We start from the raw sequence: 23,291 nt of genomic DNA on the forward strand, positions 1-23,291 counted from the left end.
AGGAGGCCACCTAAAGTTGTTAGTGAGAACCCCTATTACTCAATCCAAGATCAGTGTGAATGGCTAAATAAAATAACTGGAAAGACTCTCCTAACATGCTTAAGGTTTGGGATTATAGGAATACAGTTATTCAGATGTGGGGGTATATGGGTGTGCGAATCTCTGCCATCATCCTATGTCTAAAAGGTGGAGTAAAAATGGGTGGGAGAATATTAAGAGACAGGAAGAAAGAAAAATGAGACCAAAAGAGGGAAACAGGAAGAGAAGGAGGCACTTTTCTTTTAGGTTTGGACCCTAAGAAATAAATTAATTTTAAGAAAACAGAATTTCCAACTATGTAGCCCAGGTATCCCACATCAGATGCTCAAAGCATTTGAGAATAGAATTTATTTAATTCTCTCTTCACCATGAAATCTTGACTTTATTGTTAGAGATATTTTCCCCCAGTAGCCAAATCTGTATCTTTAGATTTAGTCCTTTAACTGAGGGGAAAAAGAATAAATATATCTTTACACTTTCCAGTGCAAAATGATTATATTGCAAACTGGGGTTTGCCTGCATAATGAAATAACAATAAAATGCCTGTACTTTCTCAGTTTCCACTAAGATTTATATAAATCACCCTGATAGACAAGACACATAAGAATACTAACAGAATCAAAGTACCTCTCTGGGGGCTTGGTTTCTACTAGAGAGTAATGAGCATTGATAAGAAAGGAGTGGAAGAATATACAACATCACTCCTCCATTCCATATTAAGTGGGAAAAGGCATACTTGCAAGATTGCATACAGTGAAGAGATATATATGGAGGAAAGTTGTACGAAACACACATGTATTTGTGGATACTACTAGGACCAAACTCAGATCCAGCTCATATTGAAGTTGTTGAATAGAGCCATGTCCCAGAAAACTAAAGCTGGTGATCAAACCTTCATCTAACAGCTTCCCTCCAGACTGTGCCACCAGAAGCCAGCACCCGCTCTTGTTGCACCTTTCTGACCTTCTCAGAGGAGGAGTTGAAATGCAGATCAGCTTTTTTCCTTGTTTGTAGGTGTGCTGATGGGAAACTGGAAGAAAGAACCCTGGACTACTTGCCTCTTGTACCATCAAGACTATTCCAAGTATACCAGTCCCTTGGTGCACAGCAGTTAAAAGAATTGAGACTTGGGTAGATGCAAAATGTAAGAGAGCATTTCCTGGCTTTTTCAAAAAGGATACTGAGCCAAGTTTGTATTAGTATCTGAAAAGGCCTCCGGTCCCCTATGTGGTAAATGAATCCCTGGGGCACTTGTGTTCCTGAAAGCTATTAGATGTGGAATGCTCTGGTGTACCTTAGTCTCAAAATTAGCTGGTTGATTCAGTATGTATCACAGAATGCTTATGTCTGAAAATAGCTTATATTAAAACAAATTGAGGAGATATGGGATTGATAACATTGAAGGGGTTTAGAATATGCCACCCCAAGTTGTACCATTTTGGCCTGTTGACAGTTTGGATCTGAAGGCACAAAAGAAAGAGAAGATATAGGACAAGCTCTCTGACCTTTCTCTTTCTACCTAGAAGCAAGTCATATAATTTCTCATGAGAAAGGAAGAGAGGAACATCCTCATCACTGAAGATTGGGAGTCGATGCTGAAATGGATCTGAATTAACAACCTACTTAATAACTCTTATGGCTATTAGTTTCTGCCATTGTATTTCCTAGTCACTATCCCTTAATTTACTTTCCTTAGCCCAAGGTCTGTTGTCTTGCCACATTCTCACTATTTATTATTTTTTAAATCTTAAATAAGGTATTTAAGCTTTGGGGCCTGATGCCTTCTTCAGTTCTTAATATTCCTATCTGTGGACTCCTATCTATGAGTCCATAAAAATTTTTAAATAAAAACTTGTATACTTTTTCCTTGCTGATCTCTCTTTCATGAGTTGAATTCTCATTTCCAGCCACAGAGCCTAGAAGTAAATTTTTTCCTCTTCGGCAACATTATTGGGAATAATCATCACTATTGATTGAACAGTGAGTGAGCATATTTCTTGATTATAATTGCCTCAAGAAATCCTCATAATAATGCTACTGACTACTTTGCCCAATTTACAAATGAAACATTTAAGGTTTTCATCCTAGCTCAGATAGTAATTAGCCAGCTCTTGCATAAACTGCTTATCCCCCCTCTCCTATGTATAAACAAATGTATCTGCCTTAATTATATCACAAGGTTACAATAAGAATTAGATGATGTGTAGAAATAGAGATTATAAGACAGCAAAATTTGGAGACTTATCATTGAATAGAAATATTACATAATGAAGCATTATTAAAAAAGAGGGAAAAATCAGGAAAAAATTAAAATATGGGTATATGTACATAAGAAATATGATACTTATAAGAATTCTGTTCACATGAGTTGGAGTAAAATCTTTGTAAATATGTAAATTGTAATTTAAAAACTCTAAATCAAGCGATGGTAGTCCTGATTGGGGAATTAAGGCAAAACATACATATTTCTATCATGTGCCCTATAGTTGGTATTAGCCCCACTGAGAACCAGTGAACTAGAGGTGCTCAAGTCAACATAGGAAATAACTTTACAACATAACCCTGAGAAAACAAGGTTTTTCAAATAGTTCTGGGTTGCCCCAAAGATCAGGGAGTACTACTAGATTAGGATGCTAAATGTTTAGACCTGGACAGGATCGTACACATGATGTATGACTATCCTTATCCCACACAGAGTCCAATTGTCCTGGTAGAGAAATGTAGGATCTCTTTTATATTTTGTCATTACCTCATCATAAGTGGAAGCACAGGAATTGCTAGGGTACTACATGAAAGTATGAGACCCAACTGATTTGACAGAATACATGGTTTCCTCATTTTCTCTCTTTTTTATCATCTGAAATTTATCTTGGCAAGCTATCCCTGCTAGAGTTAGCTATTTCTTTATTTCTATTGTTGTACACAGATATGTCTGCTCTTCTTCCCATATATCCTGATACTAGTTTGCTTAAACCTCTATTCCTTTAATTGACATGTACTTCTTCCATGGAATTCTCATAAATCTGAATTAGCTTATTACAAGTAAGTGCAAGTGTTTATCTCCTTTTGTCTCTTAGTGTTGTCTTGCTACAGCACTTACAAATCAAAATACATAGGAGATTATGATTGATTTCCTTTGTATTCTCCCTGATATTACATATTACAGTTGAAGTGTTGTATTGACTTTTTTGAAAAGGTAAATCACTGAAGAGTAAGAACATTACAGCATATTTGTAATGAAAAGGGGAGTGTTGGGTTACAAACCAGAGCTCTAGAACAGAGGTTGGCAATCTTTTTCTTTAAGGGACCAAACTGTAGACATTTTAGGCATTGTTGACAGACCATATAATCTCAGTCATAATTATTCAGTCTGTGGATATAATGTGAAAGCAGCAATAGAAAATATGGAAAAGAACATGACTATGTTAACAATAAATGTGCATTTACAAAGACAGGCAGCAGGGTTTGGTCTCGGGAAATTGACTTGCCCATCTTTGTGCCAGACTCTTTTTCTGGACACTTTTTCATTTTACACACCTACCACACTTGGTTTGTACCCTCTTCTTGTTGATGGGCATTAATTCGCCTCCATTGTTTTGCTTCTGCAAACAATTCCCCAGCATTTTACATGTCTTCCCAGAACATTTTACAAGTCCCTTTTACATGTGTCCCCAGGTGCATCCACAAGCACCTAAAAAAAAATCCATCAAGAAAAAGAATTGCCAGATCCTGATTTATATGCATTTCCAAATTGATCAGATCTTGCCCAATTGCTTTTGGTTTTATTTGTTTTTTTAAAGCACTCATTTCAGTTCTTATCTTTATCACTTCCTTTACTTTTTTGCTCAATAATTCAGTAATTTCAGTAATTACCTTATCTCTTATATTTAGGCTTTTTATTGTAATTGTATTCATTCATTTTTTTTACTTGGTAGTATCGTTACATTGCTCAAAACTCAAAAATAGTTACACTGCTCAAAACTCAAAACTTTACAGAGGGTAAACAGCAAAATCTTCCTGTTATTGTTCTCAGGATCTTGTACCCTTTAGAAGCAAGCAAGCTCAGAAATTTCTTGGGCAGTTCTCCAAAGACAGTGTAAGAATTATCCAGTACATATATACCTAAATATGCTCCCTCCACCTCTTTTTAATATAAAAGGTAGCATACTATCTGTACCACAGTGAATAATTAACATGTTTTAAATTTGCAGTTTCTCCTATAGCTTGCTTTTTTTTTTCCCCTCTTGGGTCCCCCAAAAGACCCAATCCAAAATTTTTTCAGTCTTTTGACCTCTACTGTTGCTGAGAAATCTGATTCCAATAATTATTTTTTAAAATTTTTTAGTTATAGGTGGACACAATATCTTTATTTCATTTTTATGTGGTGCTGAGGATCGAACATCATGCATGTTGGGCGAGTGCTCTTCATATGAGCCACAATCCCATCCCTGATTTCAATAATTATTTACCTTTATAAATAACTTTTCTTTCATTCTAGAAGCTTTGAAGATTTTCTTTTTGCCTTGCCTGGGTGTGGAAATATTTTTATTTATCCTACGTAGTACCTAGAATGCTCTTTTAATCTCAGAAGTCATATGTTCTTCCCATTCTGGAAAATTCTTGGCTATTTTCCCTTTACTTATATCATCACTCCCCCCTCCCCCCATTAGTTTCTCTATTTTGTTCTTTAGGAAGGTATATTAAATAACGTGGTGATCTATGACTGGGGTAAACAGAAAGCACACTTGTATACCATGTTTCCTTTGACATTTAGTTTTCTGAGGTGTTCTTGGAGGGAGCAAGCCTATGAGTCTAAGCTTTGTGGTTATAATAGCAGATAATAAGCATAAGAAAATTATCTCCTAAATAGGCTCACAGCGGAAAGATTGTGAAGATAGAAAAAGGCATTTATTTCCCTTGAAAAGGAATAGCTTAGAGTCTCTGAAAGGGCCCAATGGAAGGACCTACAAATGATTAAGTGTTATTTTTTTTTATGTATGTGTGCGAGTATTTTTAGAACAATATAGTTATTAGCAACAATTATCCAATTAAGAGAGGTTCCAATAAAAGGAAAAATTTAAATCTCCTAACAGAGTCTGGAGGTGCACATCCTTGCCATCTCTCTCCTAATGATTGTAAGATGCCTGCATAGTTATAAGCATCGTATCTTATCACCCCATTCATACATCACAGGAAAAAGGCAAAAATGGGGATGCAAATATTTTTACCATTGCTTGTCTCTTATTTGTTTGGGGAAAAACTTACTTCCAATCAGCCCCCTCCCACCTGCCAAAGATCTCTTTATGTCCTAGTGGAGAACATGATCACACACTTGCTGTTATACCAGATATGGGATAAGGGGAATAGAATTAGTACTGGTTTAGTCAACTCATATTTCCCCCCCCCCCCCGAGTCTGGTCATATTGCTGCCTGCACAAAATTAGGTTCTTTGTTTTTTTAGTAAGAAAGGGGAGAGATGACTCTTAAATCTATTGATATACAACAGATTCACTACCAAGATTGAATAGATTCAAGTAATTATTTTCTATATTCATGGAAGAAAGAAAAAGAAGTAGGATCTTTCTCTCCTTTTCTGTCTCATTGCTATAAATAAAGGAGAGCAGGTTGAGTGCAATGGAATCATATGGACTATAAATTCTTAAAAAAAGAAATTTGGTCTATCAATCTGCCATCAGTTAGTTCTGTGGCTTTGGGCATATTGCTAGGCCTCAGTTTTCCCACCTATGAAGTAAGAAGGATTGGATTAGATGACTATTAAGTGACTTTTCATCTCAAGTTTCCACAAGGTTTTGAATCAATGGATAGTTTAAACATGAAATTTTATAGCTCAGCCAAGCTTTGCACCATATTGATTCCAAAGAACTAATATGGATCACAGAGGAATCTAATTTAAGAGTAAGAGAATACCTAGGCGAGTTTTGGGCCCATCATCTAGATTTAAGTTTTGACTAACAAAATTATACTCAGACACTTTATGTTGAATTCATCTGGGAAGAATGTTTTTCAGTCAGTCATGCCAAAAGAGTATTACTAAGTGATCTGTGGAGGAATGAGTTTTGAGGTAAAAATAAATCCAGCATGATGCTGGATTAATCACATTTAAATAGATTTATTTTATCACAGGATTTCTTAGAGGATTTGCAATACTAAAGTGTACTGTGAATCTCCCAAAGAGATTTATCATCTCCCAACTTTAATTTTGACTACAAATTCTTTTTCCATGGAACACTGAATTATTTTCCATTTTAAAAAATGATGACATTGCCTAACATCTGTATGGAGTTGGTCTAATTAACAAAATATTTTTATAAACATTATCTTTTAGTTATAGGAAAACCCTTCTTTTTTTACCCTTTTTTTAAACTGACCATTTGATATATTACAAAATGCCAATTTAGTAATGCTATTCTAGAAATAGAAACAAATGGTATGCTAAATACACACATGAATCATACCACACATATTTAGTAAGTGTTAAGTGGTATAAACACTTAGTATTGTAAAGATACAACATTACAGGCAAAGCACTTTTTCCTCCTAGTATTTTAGCTTATTTATCAATAATCATTTTTCAGCCATCTTTGTGAAACATTTCACAGAACGAAAGTTGAGAAAAACATATTTGGAGCGATGACAGTTGGAACTATTTTTCCAGATATGCTATAATAAATTGCATATGTACTTAAATTCATTTAAAAAAAGAAAGAGCAGGAAGATAGTAAAAAAGAGTAAGTAAATTCCTAAGGCTTTTAAAAATAAGTCAGTCAACAAGGGATTCCCGGGCAGAAGCTTCATAAGATCTGCTGTCAGTCTAAAATCTAAAGTAATCTTTGTAGACACTGAACTGCATAAAAATAGTAATGGGTTTCCATTTCCTTTATGTGGCTAATAATGGAAAGGTATTGCCTATTGGGAGAGCCAACTTGCTTCCTGAGCTGACAGTAAGGGAGAATGCGGAGGAATTTAGGAGCAACTATCAGGGGAGCACACCAGTCTCAACTGGGTTAGTAGAGTAAGCAGCCTACACACAAACAAACAAAAATTTATAAAATATGTCATGGGTATGAGCTCTTGTGGGGGTAAACCAGTAGTCAATGAGCATGTAGTACCAGAAATCACTTCTAAGTATGTCAAATATCTAAACCTCAGGAAAAGTGGAAAAGAAAGTTCAAGATGCAACTTCTTCCAATAACAGAATTGTTAATAATAACTATAATAAAAATGATGAAAGATTTGTTAAACCATGACTTAATATCTTTTATCGCATGAGATCCTATGAACCAGTTGAGTATAAGAAAACAGGCTCAGACATGTTGGAATACTGCCCAAGTTCTTGAGAACTGTGACTAGGTCATGGGAAGTGATTTTTAGGATGATAATGTATGTGTATATCATGGATGGGTAGGAGGAGACAACCAAGGTTGGCAGAGGAAGAGGATGTAAACCCACAATGGATTGGTGTTAGACACATCCAACGTATCCATGATTTTCATTTTAAATTATTGTTGAAACTTTAAGATATTATTTAATATACAATAGTGATTTCATAGATCCCTTTATGGTTGTACTCTTCTAATAAAAAAATGTCATTAGTTGTTTTTTTTTTTAATTAAATTTGTAGTCATTACAAGCTACCTAATTAGACAACATCGCCATCTAGTGGCTGAAACATACTATGTTTACTACTTTTGGGGTGGGAACTGGGGGCTTAAGGGCTCTGAGCCCAGTAGGTACAATACTAATAGTATTGCCAAAGCTGCACCAAGAGCACACAAACTCATTCAGAGCAAACAGGCATTAATATTGAGCTATAGAGCCCACTCTGGCCCCAAACCTTTAACAGCTCACTAAGAAAAAACTACCACTATTGAAAAAAGGTTTTGACCTGCTTCACTTATTTATTTTCTCTGAACTTTTAAGGTCCATTTCTCACTCCTTTGTTCACTACTTGCTTGAAATAATTTTCAAACATTCTCTCATCTTTGCATCTCATCTGGATGTTGTGCTATGCAACTATGACCAGGTAAAGAAGCAGTTGCCAATGGTGGCCAATAACACACAGGAAGTATTAAATAATATTCTTATTTAACCCTTAACAGAAACTTAGAATGTGTTCTAGATGGGCAAACAAGAGCTAGGATATGGTCTAAACAAAATGAAGGTGTAAGGAAAAATAAAAAAGGAAAACATTTACAAGATTGGAGCAGATGTGATATCAATGGATGTTCCCAATATTCTAGAGATAAAGGCCCTCTAGCAAACATCCCTGGGGCCTTTTCTTAAGTTAAAATAAGATATTCACAGCTTCTTCTGATTAATTTATGTAACCCTTTGCTTCTGTAACTAGGCCACTTATTTAAATCACCATCTACATGCTGAAAGGGCATAGAAAGATGAAGACAGAACCACATACTTGGGACAGGACCACTAGCAGAATACAACTGGTGTGTTCTTTCCAAGCCCCATTTTTGACAAAATAAATGTAGAATAAAAGAACATCAGTCTAGATCTGTGTGAATAAAGGAACAGTGGAAAAACTGGAAGAGGCAATTTTCAGAAATCCAAAAATGTGACTCTCCCAAATTTGCCTCACAGTCTGAATCATGCCCATGCAAATGGATCTTAGTTTAAGTTCACATCAGAAAAATCCGGAAAAGACTTACTTCCCATAGGCAAATCTCTGAAGAAACCCACTGCGGGTTCTTACCTATAATAAAAAGGATCTCCACTGCTATGTCGCTGACTGTCGTGCTGCGAGTGGTGGACAGGTCATCGTTGCCAATAAAGCAGACGTTGTAAGGTACAGTCACGGCAACATAAAACGTCGCCAATAAGATAAGCCAGTCCCAGCCAGCTTTAAAAGTGCTAAAATGCAAAAGTATGAATTTGGACTTTTTTGCATCGGAAACTTTATACTCCGGAAATGCTGGTTTATCTACAAAAACATTCTGTGGATAAAGACAAAAAGAAAAGAATGGGAAAAGAGACATTAGAGACAAGAATTACACTGCTTTAAACACATACCTGTGGGAGGAGAATCATGCATGACACATGTCAGCACATGTTATGAGTAAAACCTGACATGTACATAGAGTCATGCACCATGTAACTATGTTAATCCATGATGGACTTCACATACGGTGGTCCCATAAGATTACAACAGAACCAAAATATTCCTATTGCCTAGTGACATGGTTGCTTTTGTAATGTTGTAGCTCAACATAGTGTTCCCCTATTTGTGATGCTGCTGCTATAAACAAACCTACAGAGCTGCAAGTCACATAAAAGCATTTCCATACAATTATGTCCAGTGCATGACACTTGGTAGTGGTAATGAGCAACTGTGTTACTGATTTATGTTCATACTATCTGTACTTTTTCTTTGTAGATCAGAAAATCCACTTTCATAAGGCAATTTTTATATCTTGGCAAAGTAGGAAGTATTGGATTAGCATAGTAATCTAGAAATTGTCTCAAAGAAAAAGTAATGTGAGTCTATCTTAGGAGTATGTTGATAAAACATATGCAAGTTATTTTCACTATGATTCTCAAAATGGGAATAAAATGTTACAATTGTAAATAAAAGCAAGAATTAAAAAAGTGTCACTACTTTGGAAGTTCTCCTTTACTTCTTGTGATGGATTAGAATTGACACTTAGTCCTTTAATGTATTCATTTTTAAAGAAGTAAATTACTGGGGTGATTATATAGGAGTTTGAGTTGTGCATTTTTTTAAAAAGTTTCTTTTAAAAGAATAATTAGAAAAGAAAACTTAGTTGTTTTCCAGAAAATGAGAACTCTGGTGTAAAAGTGCAAATTTATATTGTAGGATGCTTCATGAATCTTTAAATCTCAAATTTAAAACAGAATCAATAGTGCTATTTATTAACTTGGAAATTCCAGGAAACACAAAAGAATGGCCAGTGTGCAGTCAGTTGGAATTCCATATCATTCAAGGTTTAGTGGATAATTTAAAATAGAAAACTAATTATTGAAAAGATCAAATAAATAAGGCTCCAAACTTGTAGGGGGTAGTGGGTATATCTCTTTTTAAAGGAAGGGCCTTTTCCCACTACTTTTACTCGAGTTACTTGGAAGAGAAAATAATGACTGCTAACTGGACAGTGGAGTCAAGTGGCTTTCCATTTGAAATTCACTCGGAAAGGTGCCAGCATCCATTCCATCCCACATTCTGGTTTTCTCTTCCTGGTGACACTTACAGGCCAGCTTCCATGAATACCTCTTGCTTTATGTACTTTTTATTATTATTTTAGAGTGTGCTCCTAATAGTGAAAAAAAAATGACTATAAAACAGCAGCCTCATACATCTCCTGTTTACATCATCTGTTGATGGCATTAAGGGGCCACACTCTATGACGTTTCTCTTGACGATGAGATCACCTAACACATTTTTCAGAATGTCTCCCTGCTGTTACGTGATGCATGACTGTACTAAAACTGAGCAGAGATCTTTGCTAAAGGTAAGAACACTGCGTAGAATTTTGTCATGAAAGTAAGCAGTCCAGATTTTGTTCATTAAAAACAAAAAGACCATTATCTAAAATGTCATCTAAAAATATCTACAGTTGCAAGTATAATCCTACACACAGCACAAACACTGAGATGCATTTATATACTTATTGCCATGAGGACACTCTGTATTTTTAAAAGACAGTCATTATCTAGAGAATATATTTGACCTGAGATTCTGCTGATATCAGCAAATATGGCTTTTTTTTTCTAGAAAGGAGATTACTAATAGTCTACTGTAAAAACCTATTTACACATTTTTCAAAATATAATCAGGTTGTGCATGCATTCTTTTTTTTTTTTTTTTTTTTTTTTTTTTTTTTTGCATTGTGGTTGATGGTGAAGTTTCTAGTTGGGACCCCAAATCTTGTTGCTTTAGTTAACATGGATACATTCTGAAACTGGGCAGCCATTGGTTAGATGGTAAAGGGAGGAACAGTTACTTAAGGGTTATTATTCAAGTCATGGGAGGAGAAAAGCAATGTTCACTGTGCAACTGATTAAATGCAGAAGAATAGCTCGAGTTTTTGATAACTGTAAAAGCATTTCACTTGAAAGCAGTCCAACTTGATGAACAGTTCCTTTATTGCTATGAGACAAAGGGAGGCCCAACAATAGCATGTGTGGAAATTTGACAAGTCTGTGACCAGATACTTGCAGACCTTGCTTTGACCTCAATTAATGAGAAATACCAAGATAGGTAATGAAAACTTAAATTTGAAAGTTAGGTTGAATTAACAGAGCAGTTAAAAGTTCCAGAATACATATTACTTGCAGGTCACAGTGTTATTTTCTTGTCTCAGTCACTGAGGGAAAGGCAGATTAATGTGGTGTGCTCAGAGAGCCCTGAATATCTGAGATTCAGGGAAAATTCAGAGAGATCTGGAACACTTAGCTCCTAGTGGTGGTTATCGGTGAGTAAATGGTTCTCCTACCCTAATATGAGTGCCCCCGTGTCTGGTGTGTCTCTGAGGTAGGCATTCTCAACATGTGTTTGTACTTCCTGTCAACATTCTCACTCAATCCACCCAGGCACTTCCTGGTCTGGGGCCTCCTGGTAGGGAACTGCTCCACTACTTCCAGATGATTCTTTGGTGTCCACCTGCTTCCACTGCATCTTTGTTCCACCCAATTTCCTCATATTGGACCTTTTGCCTCATTTTCTGGTTTTGAGGAATAAGTTCCAAAGGTGGACATTGGCTTAACACCGAGAAAAACAGATGAAATTCTCTGTTGAGCTTCTCATTAGAACTTCGGCAGGTGAACTGAAGAGGGAGTTAGGGTCTGCAAGGATCCATCTCCTCCAAATCGATACACACTTCTAGATATAACACTAAGGTAGGTTCTAATATAACTTTTCCCCTTAATACTTATTATACCAAGAAATGTTCAGAAGCCCTGGGGAGCATCTCACTTTCCATCCAACAGGTTTTTTTACTGTCATGCTACAGAAATTGAAATTTTGCCTTATTAAAGGAAGAAAGCAAGTCTAGGATGAGGATTGGGAAAATAACAGAGTGAGTAAAGTGTTTTATTTGTATAATGCTAATTGCAGGAAATATTAGTGAAGCTCATGCAAAAGTTCAGCAATACATCTGTTATATCTGCTAATCAGATTTCATTTTCATAGGCTACTTAAACATTATTTTAAATGATGTTAGATTATTGTTAAAGCATATTACTTTAAAATTATGCTGAGAATTCTGTACATCTTAGATTAGACTTAAGTTTTGAAATATTATTAACTCAAATCCTGCACACATCTCTACACCATCACCTAAGTGAAAACAAAAATAGATGCTCCTTTATTCCCACTACTATATTTATAAAATTTTATCAAAACCATTTAAATGGAAGAAAATTTCTTAGAATTGTTTTTAAAAAAGGAAACATTTGTAAAATTTTGCTTTTAGAAGGAAATAGGGTGAAAATTCCTATTATTTATGACCCTCAAACATATGGTGTTTGCCTAAGGTATGATACAACCAATTTGTCTAGACTTTATATATTACTGATTGATTTTGAAGCATATTGCTTTAGTGCAAATCATGCCTTTTTTTTTCTTTTTATTTTTTTGGTACTGGAGATCAATCCCAGGGGCACTTAACCACTGAGCCACATCCCCAACCCTTTTTTAGTTTTACTGTGAGATATGGTCTCACTAAGTTGCTTAGGGCCTCAATAAATTGCTGAGGCTGGCTTTGAACTTACAATCTATCTGTCAGCCTCCTGAGTTGCTGGAATTACAGATATGCACCATCACACCTGGCTGCCAACCATGCTTTCGCAGTTTACCTCTACCCTTTGAATCATTTAAATAATTGTTAACTCAATGCCTAATTAAGGTAACTGTTTCCTAAAATATTATTACAACACTTCTTTGAAATGGTCATCTGAATGAGCAAGAGGGTAGGAAAATGCTTCTAAAGTCACTGCAGCACAGCCAAGCCCAGTGTATGTCTTTGAGGAAGACTAGCACAGGACCCCGCTGGTAATACTGGGGCATTTATTTATAGCACTCTCCTTTCAAGCTTTGAAAATTCTCATGTGATCTTGTTTGAAACACTTTTATTATTCCATTTTCATTTAATGGACAGAGTAATAAATCAAGAAATGCGGAAATGAGGCACTAAAGCACAGGTGCCCCTAGAAAACCTTCATAATAAGTTCCAGGAAAAGGTAAGAGGCAGGACTACAGGTGTTAATAATGTCTCCATCCCCACCTTGCCAATAGCCTGATGAGTTCATTTGGCTATGGTTGGAGCACATGTGCCTATTCCATAGAACTGTCTCAAGTAGGATGCTAGGTAGAGGCAAAATAGTGACTTTTGGGAAGAAGATTAGGGTCCAAATCCTGTAGCTGCTGCTTCTACTTTTGAGACTCAGAACCAATTGTTGGTTTTTTTTCTCCCATTTTAAAAATGCACTTATAAAAATAACACCTATGCCTTCTGGAGTAAAAGGAATTTTTAAATCAAATTGTTTTAAATAGTTTAGGGCTATCAATAATTAGGAATTCTTCTATGTGTATGCAAACATTGCAGCCAAAATTTCCCCAAAGATTTAGTTGAGAAATATCGAGATCATTTCCTTTTCTTCTCTCTTTCTGCTATCTGTCTTTTAGCCATTCTCCTCTGTTCTCCTTGAAAAGAGATGGTGAACACGACCTTCTGATTCCATACTCGGCTTCAGAGGTAACATTTACCTGTAATATCAGAGCCACTGTGTTGATCAGACATCCTTAATTACTATGTATTATTTTAATGCTCCACCCTGATGTTTATACTTCTGAAATGAACAGCAATTAAACAATTAGCTAAGCAGTGGGAGTTATGATTTTTTTAATCAGATTTTTAAGTAGTGTTTTGTACTTCATTGAATCTAAAGAGAAACATAGCAGGTTCAGCAAATGCATTTTAAAGTTTACTAATACTTGAAACATCCTTAAGTAATTCTCAACTAAGTGATTCCCAACTAAAAGCTAGAAGATACTGTCGGCTTTCAGAATAACAGAATCTGGGTAATATTTATTTAGGTGCTTTGCTGGTTAGGCTTGCACAATATTCAGCCCAGATGCGGGCACCTTTGTTTCTTCCTAGAATGTGTTTACTGTCACCAAGGCTGACTTGGTAATTTAAGGGAGATGTAAATAGGGACCAGGGAGGGTTAGGATCCATAGATCCAGTGGTGTGCACTGTCTCTCCCTGGATTCTTAAGTCTCTCCCTGGATTCTTACTAAGTCAATGTGACACTAAGGCACAGGTGCCCCTAGAAAACCTTCATAATAAGTCAGGACCAAAAAAGAAAAAAAAAAGTGTGTAAAGTGTGACACTCCACAGTAGTGCATGGCAGACCAGTCACAGATACGGCAGGTGATCCTTTGAGTATAAAGGTATCAAAACATCTTATTCTAGCCTCCAGAAAGAAATCATACTGAAGAACCAGTTTTGCAGCACTTCTGTGCTATTCTTCTCACTCTGTGTTTATACATCTTTCTTTATTTACGACAATTAGAGAAACAGATACTTTGAATGTCTTATGCAAGGGTATCAAAACATTTATATAGGAGATTAGATAGTCCCAGAGCTTACCATGTAAGATGTTGAAGGTTCCCCTGTACCCTTAAGTCCCACAACTTCTGAAACTTAAACCAGTTCCAAGATAACTCTGGTTGTTTCAAATGTCATTGGCAAGTTAGACTGCATATTTAATTTGTCACTCATAATCACAGCACCCCAGATATGTCCTGATGATTCCACAATGGAAATTAATGACATTAACATCATTTTAAAAATTACCTTTGAACATCTACAACTAAACAGGCATGGTTCTGGGTTTCTCCATGAAGAGGGAATCTTTTTGTGCTAAAATCCAACTGAGTACAAAATTCTGAAGATATGTGTCATGTGAAACTCTCCAAAGAAATACTTTTTTTACTGGCATAGTTATTTGCTGTGACTTCAGACAGAAAAACACCAGGTTTCAAGGTTTCAGTAAGTAGCACCATTGTAATTTACCAACAGTGGGACTTTTAGAGAACTATAACATATGGCATGTAATTTCAAATCTAATGTTCCACTCTGTGAAATTTCCAACTGTTTCGCATAAAATATAAATATTTAAATGGAGTAATGACTTTGACTTTTCCTTGATCCCCCTGGGTAAACACATTAACAGAAATTAGATAAAGTGCAAAACAGATGAAACTAAAATTAAATTTGAGCAATTTGACCAACAAACTATGAGTGTGTAGTTGACTTGCTGCATCATCCTGTTTCATAAAATGTAACCAGTATGTCCCTTTTTGCAGCAACCCCAGCACCATTTTGTACTATGCTGCAATATTATTCTAATCTCTGTACTGCGATAACGCTCTGATTAAGCACTTTTATTATAGAAATGCCTCATGACTGCTGACCTTTCCCAGTTTGGTCTTTGCAGGCAAGCATAGACCAAAGTGGGGAAAAAGTCAGTAAATGAGCAATTGGAGCCTTTCTTTAGTGAATCACATATTGCCACCAGGGGAAATTCTAATATTCATAGTGTATACACATACCACCTACATTATTTATTTTCAATTTGTTCTTTTCTCTTCTTTGCAGGTGCCCAGAGATGTGATAAAGGACAGCTCGGCTCCGTCTCCGGGCTGAGTCAAAGTGGGTTCCTGCTCTTGATCTTCCCTTGGCTTTGTCTGGGGGAAAACAAAATGCATTAGATATCAATGAATATATCAGTTCATCCAATCAAAGTCATTTTGTAAGTTCACTTTTAAGAGCAAATAATACATAAATGTTTTAGAGCACCTAAAATAGTCTGCTTGATCCTTATAATATTTAATTGAATTTAGCCCATTATAATTTATATATTTTATCATTACATTAACTGCATTAATTTTTAAAAATTATAGTAAAACTTATATGAGAATATAGGAACTTTCAAATGATGCAGAAAAGTCTTAAGTAGTGTTATTGTCTTCTTTCTGCTATTCCATGTGCAAATCCCTACTTCTATGCAATATTTAAAAAAGTTTCTTTCCAGAAAATTTCTAATCCACATATTATATGCATATATATATAATTATTTTTCATGGTATAAATGGAAGTTTACTATAAAAACTGTTTGCACATTACCTTCTTCACACCAAAATAACTTGTAAATCATTTGAAATCTGTACTACTCTCTCCCCCTTTATTTTAATGGCTAATAGAATACCATGCTAAGGAAAAGACTATACTTATTAATTTTATTCCTTATCATGACATGTAGGTTCATCCTGGATTTACAAAAAATTCTCTGTAGAAAATCCTACAATGAAAATTATTAAATGCATGGAGCTTCAAGTTTGTGGACTGTCTAGATATTCAGTAAATAAATTGCCAGCAATGGGTATGTGCACTTTAAATTTTTGTGTTGATATCCTAAATTTTATTCCAGCAATTTACAGTTGAAGCAAGGGAATAAATATACTTGCTTCACTGCACACATGTCCAGATTGCAAAACATTACAGGTGTTGTTTAATATTTTGATGTTGAAAAATATCAAATTATTGTTTGAAGTTATATTTGAAAAAACATGAATGGGTAAGAGCACATCTTTAAATGGACATTGTTCCTTTGCATTTATTTTTCTGAAGTTAATTCCTATTACTTTTGCTATTTTAAAAATTGAATTAATACTTTTCACCTTATTTATAACAGTTCTTAGTATAAAAAAGTCATTTTTTGTTGTATATTCTGCCAAAAATATTCTCAACTTTTTATTTCACTTTGTATTTTATCTATGCTTCCTAAACATTTTTAAATTTTTTGATGTTGGACATATTGATCTATTTGTGGTATCTAGACATTATGTCATGTGTAGCAAAAATTTTCATTAAAAATTATTTTAAAAATCTATCCATATTTCTGATACGTTTATACCTTTATTTTTGAAATTTTGAAATTTAAATCTTTAATCAAATTCTATTTTAGTAAAATCAGGTCAAGAGCCAGTTATATATTTTTTTCAAAGTGTTATTCTCCAAAATAAATAAATAACATCATTATATTACATTAAGAAACAATTGTGTTTATTTGACCGATTGGTTAATGTAAATTTGTCCCAAATAAATTTTATCTATATTATAATGATTGAAATAATTTTTAAAATTAATTACTATTGTTTGTCTAAATTTTACCATCAGATCTCTCTAGTCTTATGAATTCTCTCTTATTTTGCTCATTCACAAAAAATATTTGGTTTGGTGGCTATGTTGAGAAGGTATATAACTTATTGATGGCTACTGCGTGCCAGGCTTTGTTCTAGATCTTTCATATTTATCATTTCAAACAATCCTCATAATATTCATGATATAAGCATTACTACCCTCCATTCATAGATGAGAAAACTGAAGGGCCAATAGCATGCCATGTGGTCATGCAGCTTGTAAGCAGCTGAGACAGACCTGGAGCCATGTTGGGCTAAAATCCCTATTATTTCCACAAGCAGCATCACATCCCTAAATGATATCAGTCAATGTTCAGGCCTGTTGCGCTGTGATGAGTATCACCTACTGTGTTGTTCCATTTATGTGACATTATCTAGACACTGGAGATAGACATAGACAAATGGGTATAACAGGTACTGCTTATCTGAGGTTAGACTCCAAGTCTTTAAAAAATTTAATGTCCCCCACCCTGCATTTCCCACAGGGATATTTCACTGATCAACAAAGAAGATGTTTTACTCACTGCAAAAGTATAATATGACATTACAGTTTTTTTAAAGAGAGAGAGAGAATTTCTTAATATTTATTTTTTAGTTTTCAGTAGACACAACATCTTTATTTTTATGTGGTGCTGAGGATCGAACCTAGCGCCCCGAGCATGCCGGGCGAGCGTGCTACCGCTTGAGCCACATCCCCAGCCCCACATTACAGTTTTTTTAAAATTGTTCAACTTTGCTGAATATTTTGAAAAATTTTTGAATAAAATATATATTACTATGAACACAAATCACTAAAAGTTTATTAAAAACAAAAAATAGTATCAAATAGGACAGTATTCTTAAAAATTCTTATTGAAAAAGACTTATTTTAGTGTGCTGTTAAAAGTTCTAATCATGTGTTTATGTGCTAAATTTTTTAGTTCACGTAGAACTATTATGAATTGCATTTGAAAATGTATTTTTTTTCTTATGGCAGGGTCTAATTTTAAATGTATTTAAATTTGAAAATAGAGTTTTAAGACAATGTATATAGGATTTGGGTACAGCCAGCAGGCTGCTTATGCAATATCATTTGGTTTCAAAATGCCAAGTGGAATTACAACACTTGAAAATGGAGCAGAGTAGATATTTATGACAGTAAGCCAATTCCCTTCTCAGTAGAGAAATATAATTAACAACTGAGATTTTCCAAATAAAACAACAGCAATTTCATCATCTTAAAACAAGGACCCCTCAAGGACAAATGTCAAAGAAACATTTGTCCTGGTCTTAACTCTAAATAGAAGAAAAAAATGTTTCCTTGAAAACTTGAAAATCAAATGTTAAAACATGAAACAACATCTAGTTAGAAAATAAGCAAATGACATGAATAGCATGAATAGCCATTTTATTAAAGAGCATATAAGAATGACAAATAATCATATCAAAAGATGTTAAAAAACCCTAGTCATCATGGCCAAGAAAATTGAAACAGAAAATGAAATATCTATATGCACAACAGCTTAAATAAAAATAGTAACAATATCAAATTCTGCTGAGGATATAGAGAAACTGGATCTTCACACACTGCTGGTAGAAATGTAAAATAATACAGTCACTCTAGAACACAGTTTCACAATTTCTTGAAAAACAAAAAATCATAAACATTCTTCCCATATAAACCACCAAGTGCAATCTGGACAACTATTCCAGAGAAATAAAATATGTCCTCAAAACAAATCCCATGTACAATTGTCCATAGTAGCTTTCCTAGAAGTAGAACTAACCTAAATGTCCCTCAACATGTAAGTGGTTACACTGGTCTGTCCACACAGTGAAATACAACCTAGGAATAAAAAGGACAAATGACTGAGATAGGCAGCAATTTGGATGAGTCTCCCTGGTATTATATTCACTGAAAAATAGCTGATTTCCAAAGGTTACCTACTGTGTTGTTCCATTTATGTGGCATTCTCTAGACATTGGAGATGTCAGTGGCAGATCAGTGGCTGGCAGGTATCAGGGAGGGTGGAGAATATGGTGAGTATGGCGGAAGCAGAGGGAGATCATTGTAATGATGGGATAGCTGTGTGTCTTGATTGTGTTGGTGGCTACACAATTTACATGTGTGATTAAATGGTATAACACTACACACATACAGTATAACAAAGCCAGTTGGTTAGTTTTGATATTGCACCATATTATGTAAGTTATAACCACAGGAAGAACTGGGTAAAGGGTTCGTGGGCCTCTCTGTACTGACCGTGTAGCTTCCTGAGAATCTATAGTCATTTCACAATAAAGAGTAAATTATTTTTAGGTTGTATCCAGGTGTTAGTGTGTTTTTATTGATTTTAAGTGAAACATATTGAGGCATTTTTAATAACTTGAAAATCTGGGGTGCTGGCCCATCCCAGGAGTATGTGTGAAGTTGAAAAAGGGTCATTCCTCAAAGTAATGAAGATGTTACTTTCACCTATTTTAAAATTGTTACAATGCATTGATTTTGTGAGAAGAAGACACTTGGCTATCTTGTGCCATAACATTTATCATTGAAAATGCACATTTACACACCCAGAAGACCAGTGTGCATGTTTTTGTACTTATAGTTCATACATTTTGAGATACATACAGCTTATAACTGTATAACTGATATTTAAAGCAGAGTCTGGCTGATAACTGGTACTTTAATTTTCTTGATTGGTCTTATATTGGTCCTTTTATCAATTATTGTACTTCAGTTTGAATTTACAAATGCATATCCATATTTACTCATCTACTTCAAGCAAATCTAGATTAAACAAAAATACCTTTTTGCTTTCACAGCTATAGACTTGTCTTTGGAAGGAAAGCTTTAAAAAAGGGGGGAGTATAAATGTATAGTTAACAGTGTAAAATAATTTGACATCAGAGACTTCTTTAGAGGTAGACATTTCCCATTCCCACATATTCTAAAATATGCAGCAAACACTGGATTTGGATTTACATTATCCTTCTGGCCCCTACCAAATTTATTATTTTGGAACAACAGAAATATTACCTGAAAGTCTGAAACTTCAAGACCATTGTGAAACTGCTTTCGAAAATCATAACCTATTTGTGTAATTTTTTTTACTATAGGAAAGTATAAATGTATATAAAAGATGAGAGAATGGCTCACCATAAGGGTGAGTTATATTGATATGTGTATGTCCATATATATTGGTGTCCTATTATTGTCAAAAGACCCTTGACTGATACACTCATCACCCAGCTTCAACAAGTATGAATACAAGTATAGTATATACTTTTTATTTTTACCTACTTCACTCCTTCAGATACTCTTGAAGTAAATACAAGGTATCATATTTATGTGTTTATTTATCTATCTACATACATAGCTACGGCACACTTATGATAAAATGTTTTTAAAACCCAATCATGATATCTAACACATGAAAAATATAATAATTTTGCAATTCCATCAAACATCCAGTCATTGAGAAGCTGTGGCTAAAGCTGGGAACCTTGGATTCTCAGGGTTAGAGGAGATGTCAAAAGGACGAACACAGATGTATGGAATATGGGAAAAAGCCACCAGCTAATGCTTTAAGTCACAAAGCCCCCTCTCAAAAGTAGTGTCATTCTGTTTCTATTTTACAAAACGAACTTCTGAACAAAATTTTACTCAATGAAATAATTCTGTCATGAAAAGAAAATGCAAATTACCAAGTGGGTAATCTTAAGTCAAACTGAAAGAGTAGTACTGGTTCTACTTATATCAAACTGAAAAGAAAAAGTACACTTAGTAGAGAGGTATATTGGGTGATGCAGTGGGCAGTGCAGTCTTACAGGAGACTTGGTGGGAGGATAGATTATCATATAGTTTGGAAATCTTGCCACTGATAACTCAGTGCAGAGCTAGAGATACACGAGTTACTACCTGGTCTTATAAGCACCTTAGTCAGGTGGTTGGTTTAGTAACTTCAATGGTCCTGTGAGAAGAATTTATGTAATTGATCAGATGAAGTTTGGAAGGAGTCTTTATACAAGAATTAGATAAAAAGAGAAAAGAAGAATGCTTCAGAATTTAGTGGCAAGATTTTGGCTTTCTTTTGAAATGAAGGCCTCTTATCGAGTTAAAAAAAAAAGTTAGAAATATGCTAGAGGATTATTATAAGAACAGATCACTTTCCATCAAGAGTAAAACAGGAGTTCCTAAGATGAAATGAATGTGACATATCGAAACAGAAAATCAGCATGAAAAAAGGAAGAGATAAACTAATATTAAGAAGTTAGATATTCTTAAAGTATTAGCAATTATAATAGATTCTAGGTATGAAGATCAAGTCTCATTTAAATAGCCATACAAAGCAGTGAATTTTTTTGCATTACTTTAAAATACATATTTAATTACAAAGGACTCAATTAGAGTAAATTTATATTTATCCATTTTAAAGTGTTATTTATTGTACTAGCTACCTAATGAAAACATTGATATAGTTGTATTTCTTATCTACTTCTTTGTTTAGTTTAAAATTTATATGATAAAAAAATTATAAACACTAAAAGACACAGAGTTTATGGCTGTAAATCAAATAGGTACAAACCACTAGCCATTTGGAGTTTTAAAATGATTTCTTCCCACATCCACAAATTTTTAAAATGCATAAAGTTTAAAATCAGAAAAGAGAAACAACCAAAAGCTAAAAGAGGAGAAGACACAAATAGAACATTAAGGTTTTCTATTTTTTAAGAATCTATGCTTCTTAATAATACTGATGGAAATAGACTGTCTAAAATTATCATAGAAATGAAGATCTTTTGATGAGTGATTCTCTGAATTATATGAATTCATGAAAGTGTCTTTCAATGAAAAATTTAAATAATTAGACCAAGGTTGAGGTAACTATCTTTTAATCATGACCAATAATCTAAGGGAGCTGTGTGTACACATATAAACAGACAACTGATAAAAGGCAAGGATGTCACAATGTTTTCCTATACTACATTAACCCATACCCACAGGACCAAGCATTTCCACTATTTAGTCCAATTCTTTTAGTTAAGATGAGTATTGCCAGGTAAACAGAAAACACTTGGTAAAATGTGAGTACATATCAATGAGGTGAACCACCTCAAATATCATGCCCACCATCATGGTCATATGGTTTTACATAACAAGGGCTGAAGTCCCTTTAGCCACCTATAACTTCTTCTCCAACTGGAATCTTTTCCAAAGATTATTCTCCAGTATCACTAAGCCTTAGATGCATCAAAGACAGCTAATGATGTCAAAAGCCTCCAACCCTGGATTTCAATAAGAAATTCAGACAATTACAACTCTAGACCTATTGATATTTTTGTGGAGATATTTTGCCCATTGACTAGTAGTTTTAGTATTTTCTACTGGTTTTTTTTTAGCACAACTTTTCATTTCTCTGGCTGTAATGCTGCAGAATCACACCATTCGTGCAATCATACATGTACATAGGGTAATAATGTCCATCTCATTCCACCATCTTTCCCACCCCTACGTCTCCTCCCCTTCCCTCACTACTCTCTGCAGAATCCAAAGTTCCTCCATTCTTCCCTTCCCCACCGGCCTCCCCCATTGTGGATCAGTATCCACTTACAGAGAAAACAATTGACCTTTGTTTTTTGGGGGATTGTCTTACTTCATTTAGCATGATATTCTCTAACTCCATCTACCTGCAAATGCCATAATTTCATTCTTCTTTCAGGTCAAGTAATATTTCCTTTGTGTATATATAACACAGTTTCTTTATCCATTCATCCAATGAAGGGCATCTAGGTTGGTTCTACAGTTTAGTTATTGTGAATTGAGCTGCTATAAACATTGATGTGGCTGTGTCACTGTAGTATGCTGATTATAAGTCCTATGTGTATAAACCAAGGAGTGGGATAGCTGGGTCATCTTTAGCCTCTGCCCTCTGTTTCTAAATATTGTATTTAAATTAATCAAAATTTTGAAACAAAGTATTGTTCATTGCTGGACATCAAAGAGCCCAGTATA

General features: G+C 34.7%; 1 protein-coding gene across 1 annotated transcript in view; it reads right to left on the reverse strand.

The window, feature by feature from the left end:
- Positions 1–23,291, reverse strand: part of Kcnh8 (potassium voltage-gated channel subfamily H member 8) — a 364,802-nt gene that overhangs the window by 151,361 nt on the left and 190,150 nt on the right. The window contains exons 4-5 of the mRNA XM_015494542.2: positions 15,654–15,781; positions 8,768–9,008 (exon numbers count right to left, since the gene is read on the reverse strand). Coding sequence (XP_015350028.1) covers positions 8,768–9,008; positions 15,654–15,781 — 369 coding nt within the window. The remainder of the gene's footprint in view (positions 1–8,767; positions 9,009–15,653; positions 15,782–23,291) is intronic.

This window comes from Marmota marmota, unplaced genomic scaffold, assembly GCF_001458135.2.
Source record: "Marmota marmota marmota unplaced genomic scaffold, marMar, whole genome shotgun sequence".
In the NCBI taxonomy this organism is placed as follows: domain Eukaryota; kingdom Metazoa; phylum Chordata; class Mammalia; order Rodentia; family Sciuridae; genus Marmota; species Marmota marmota.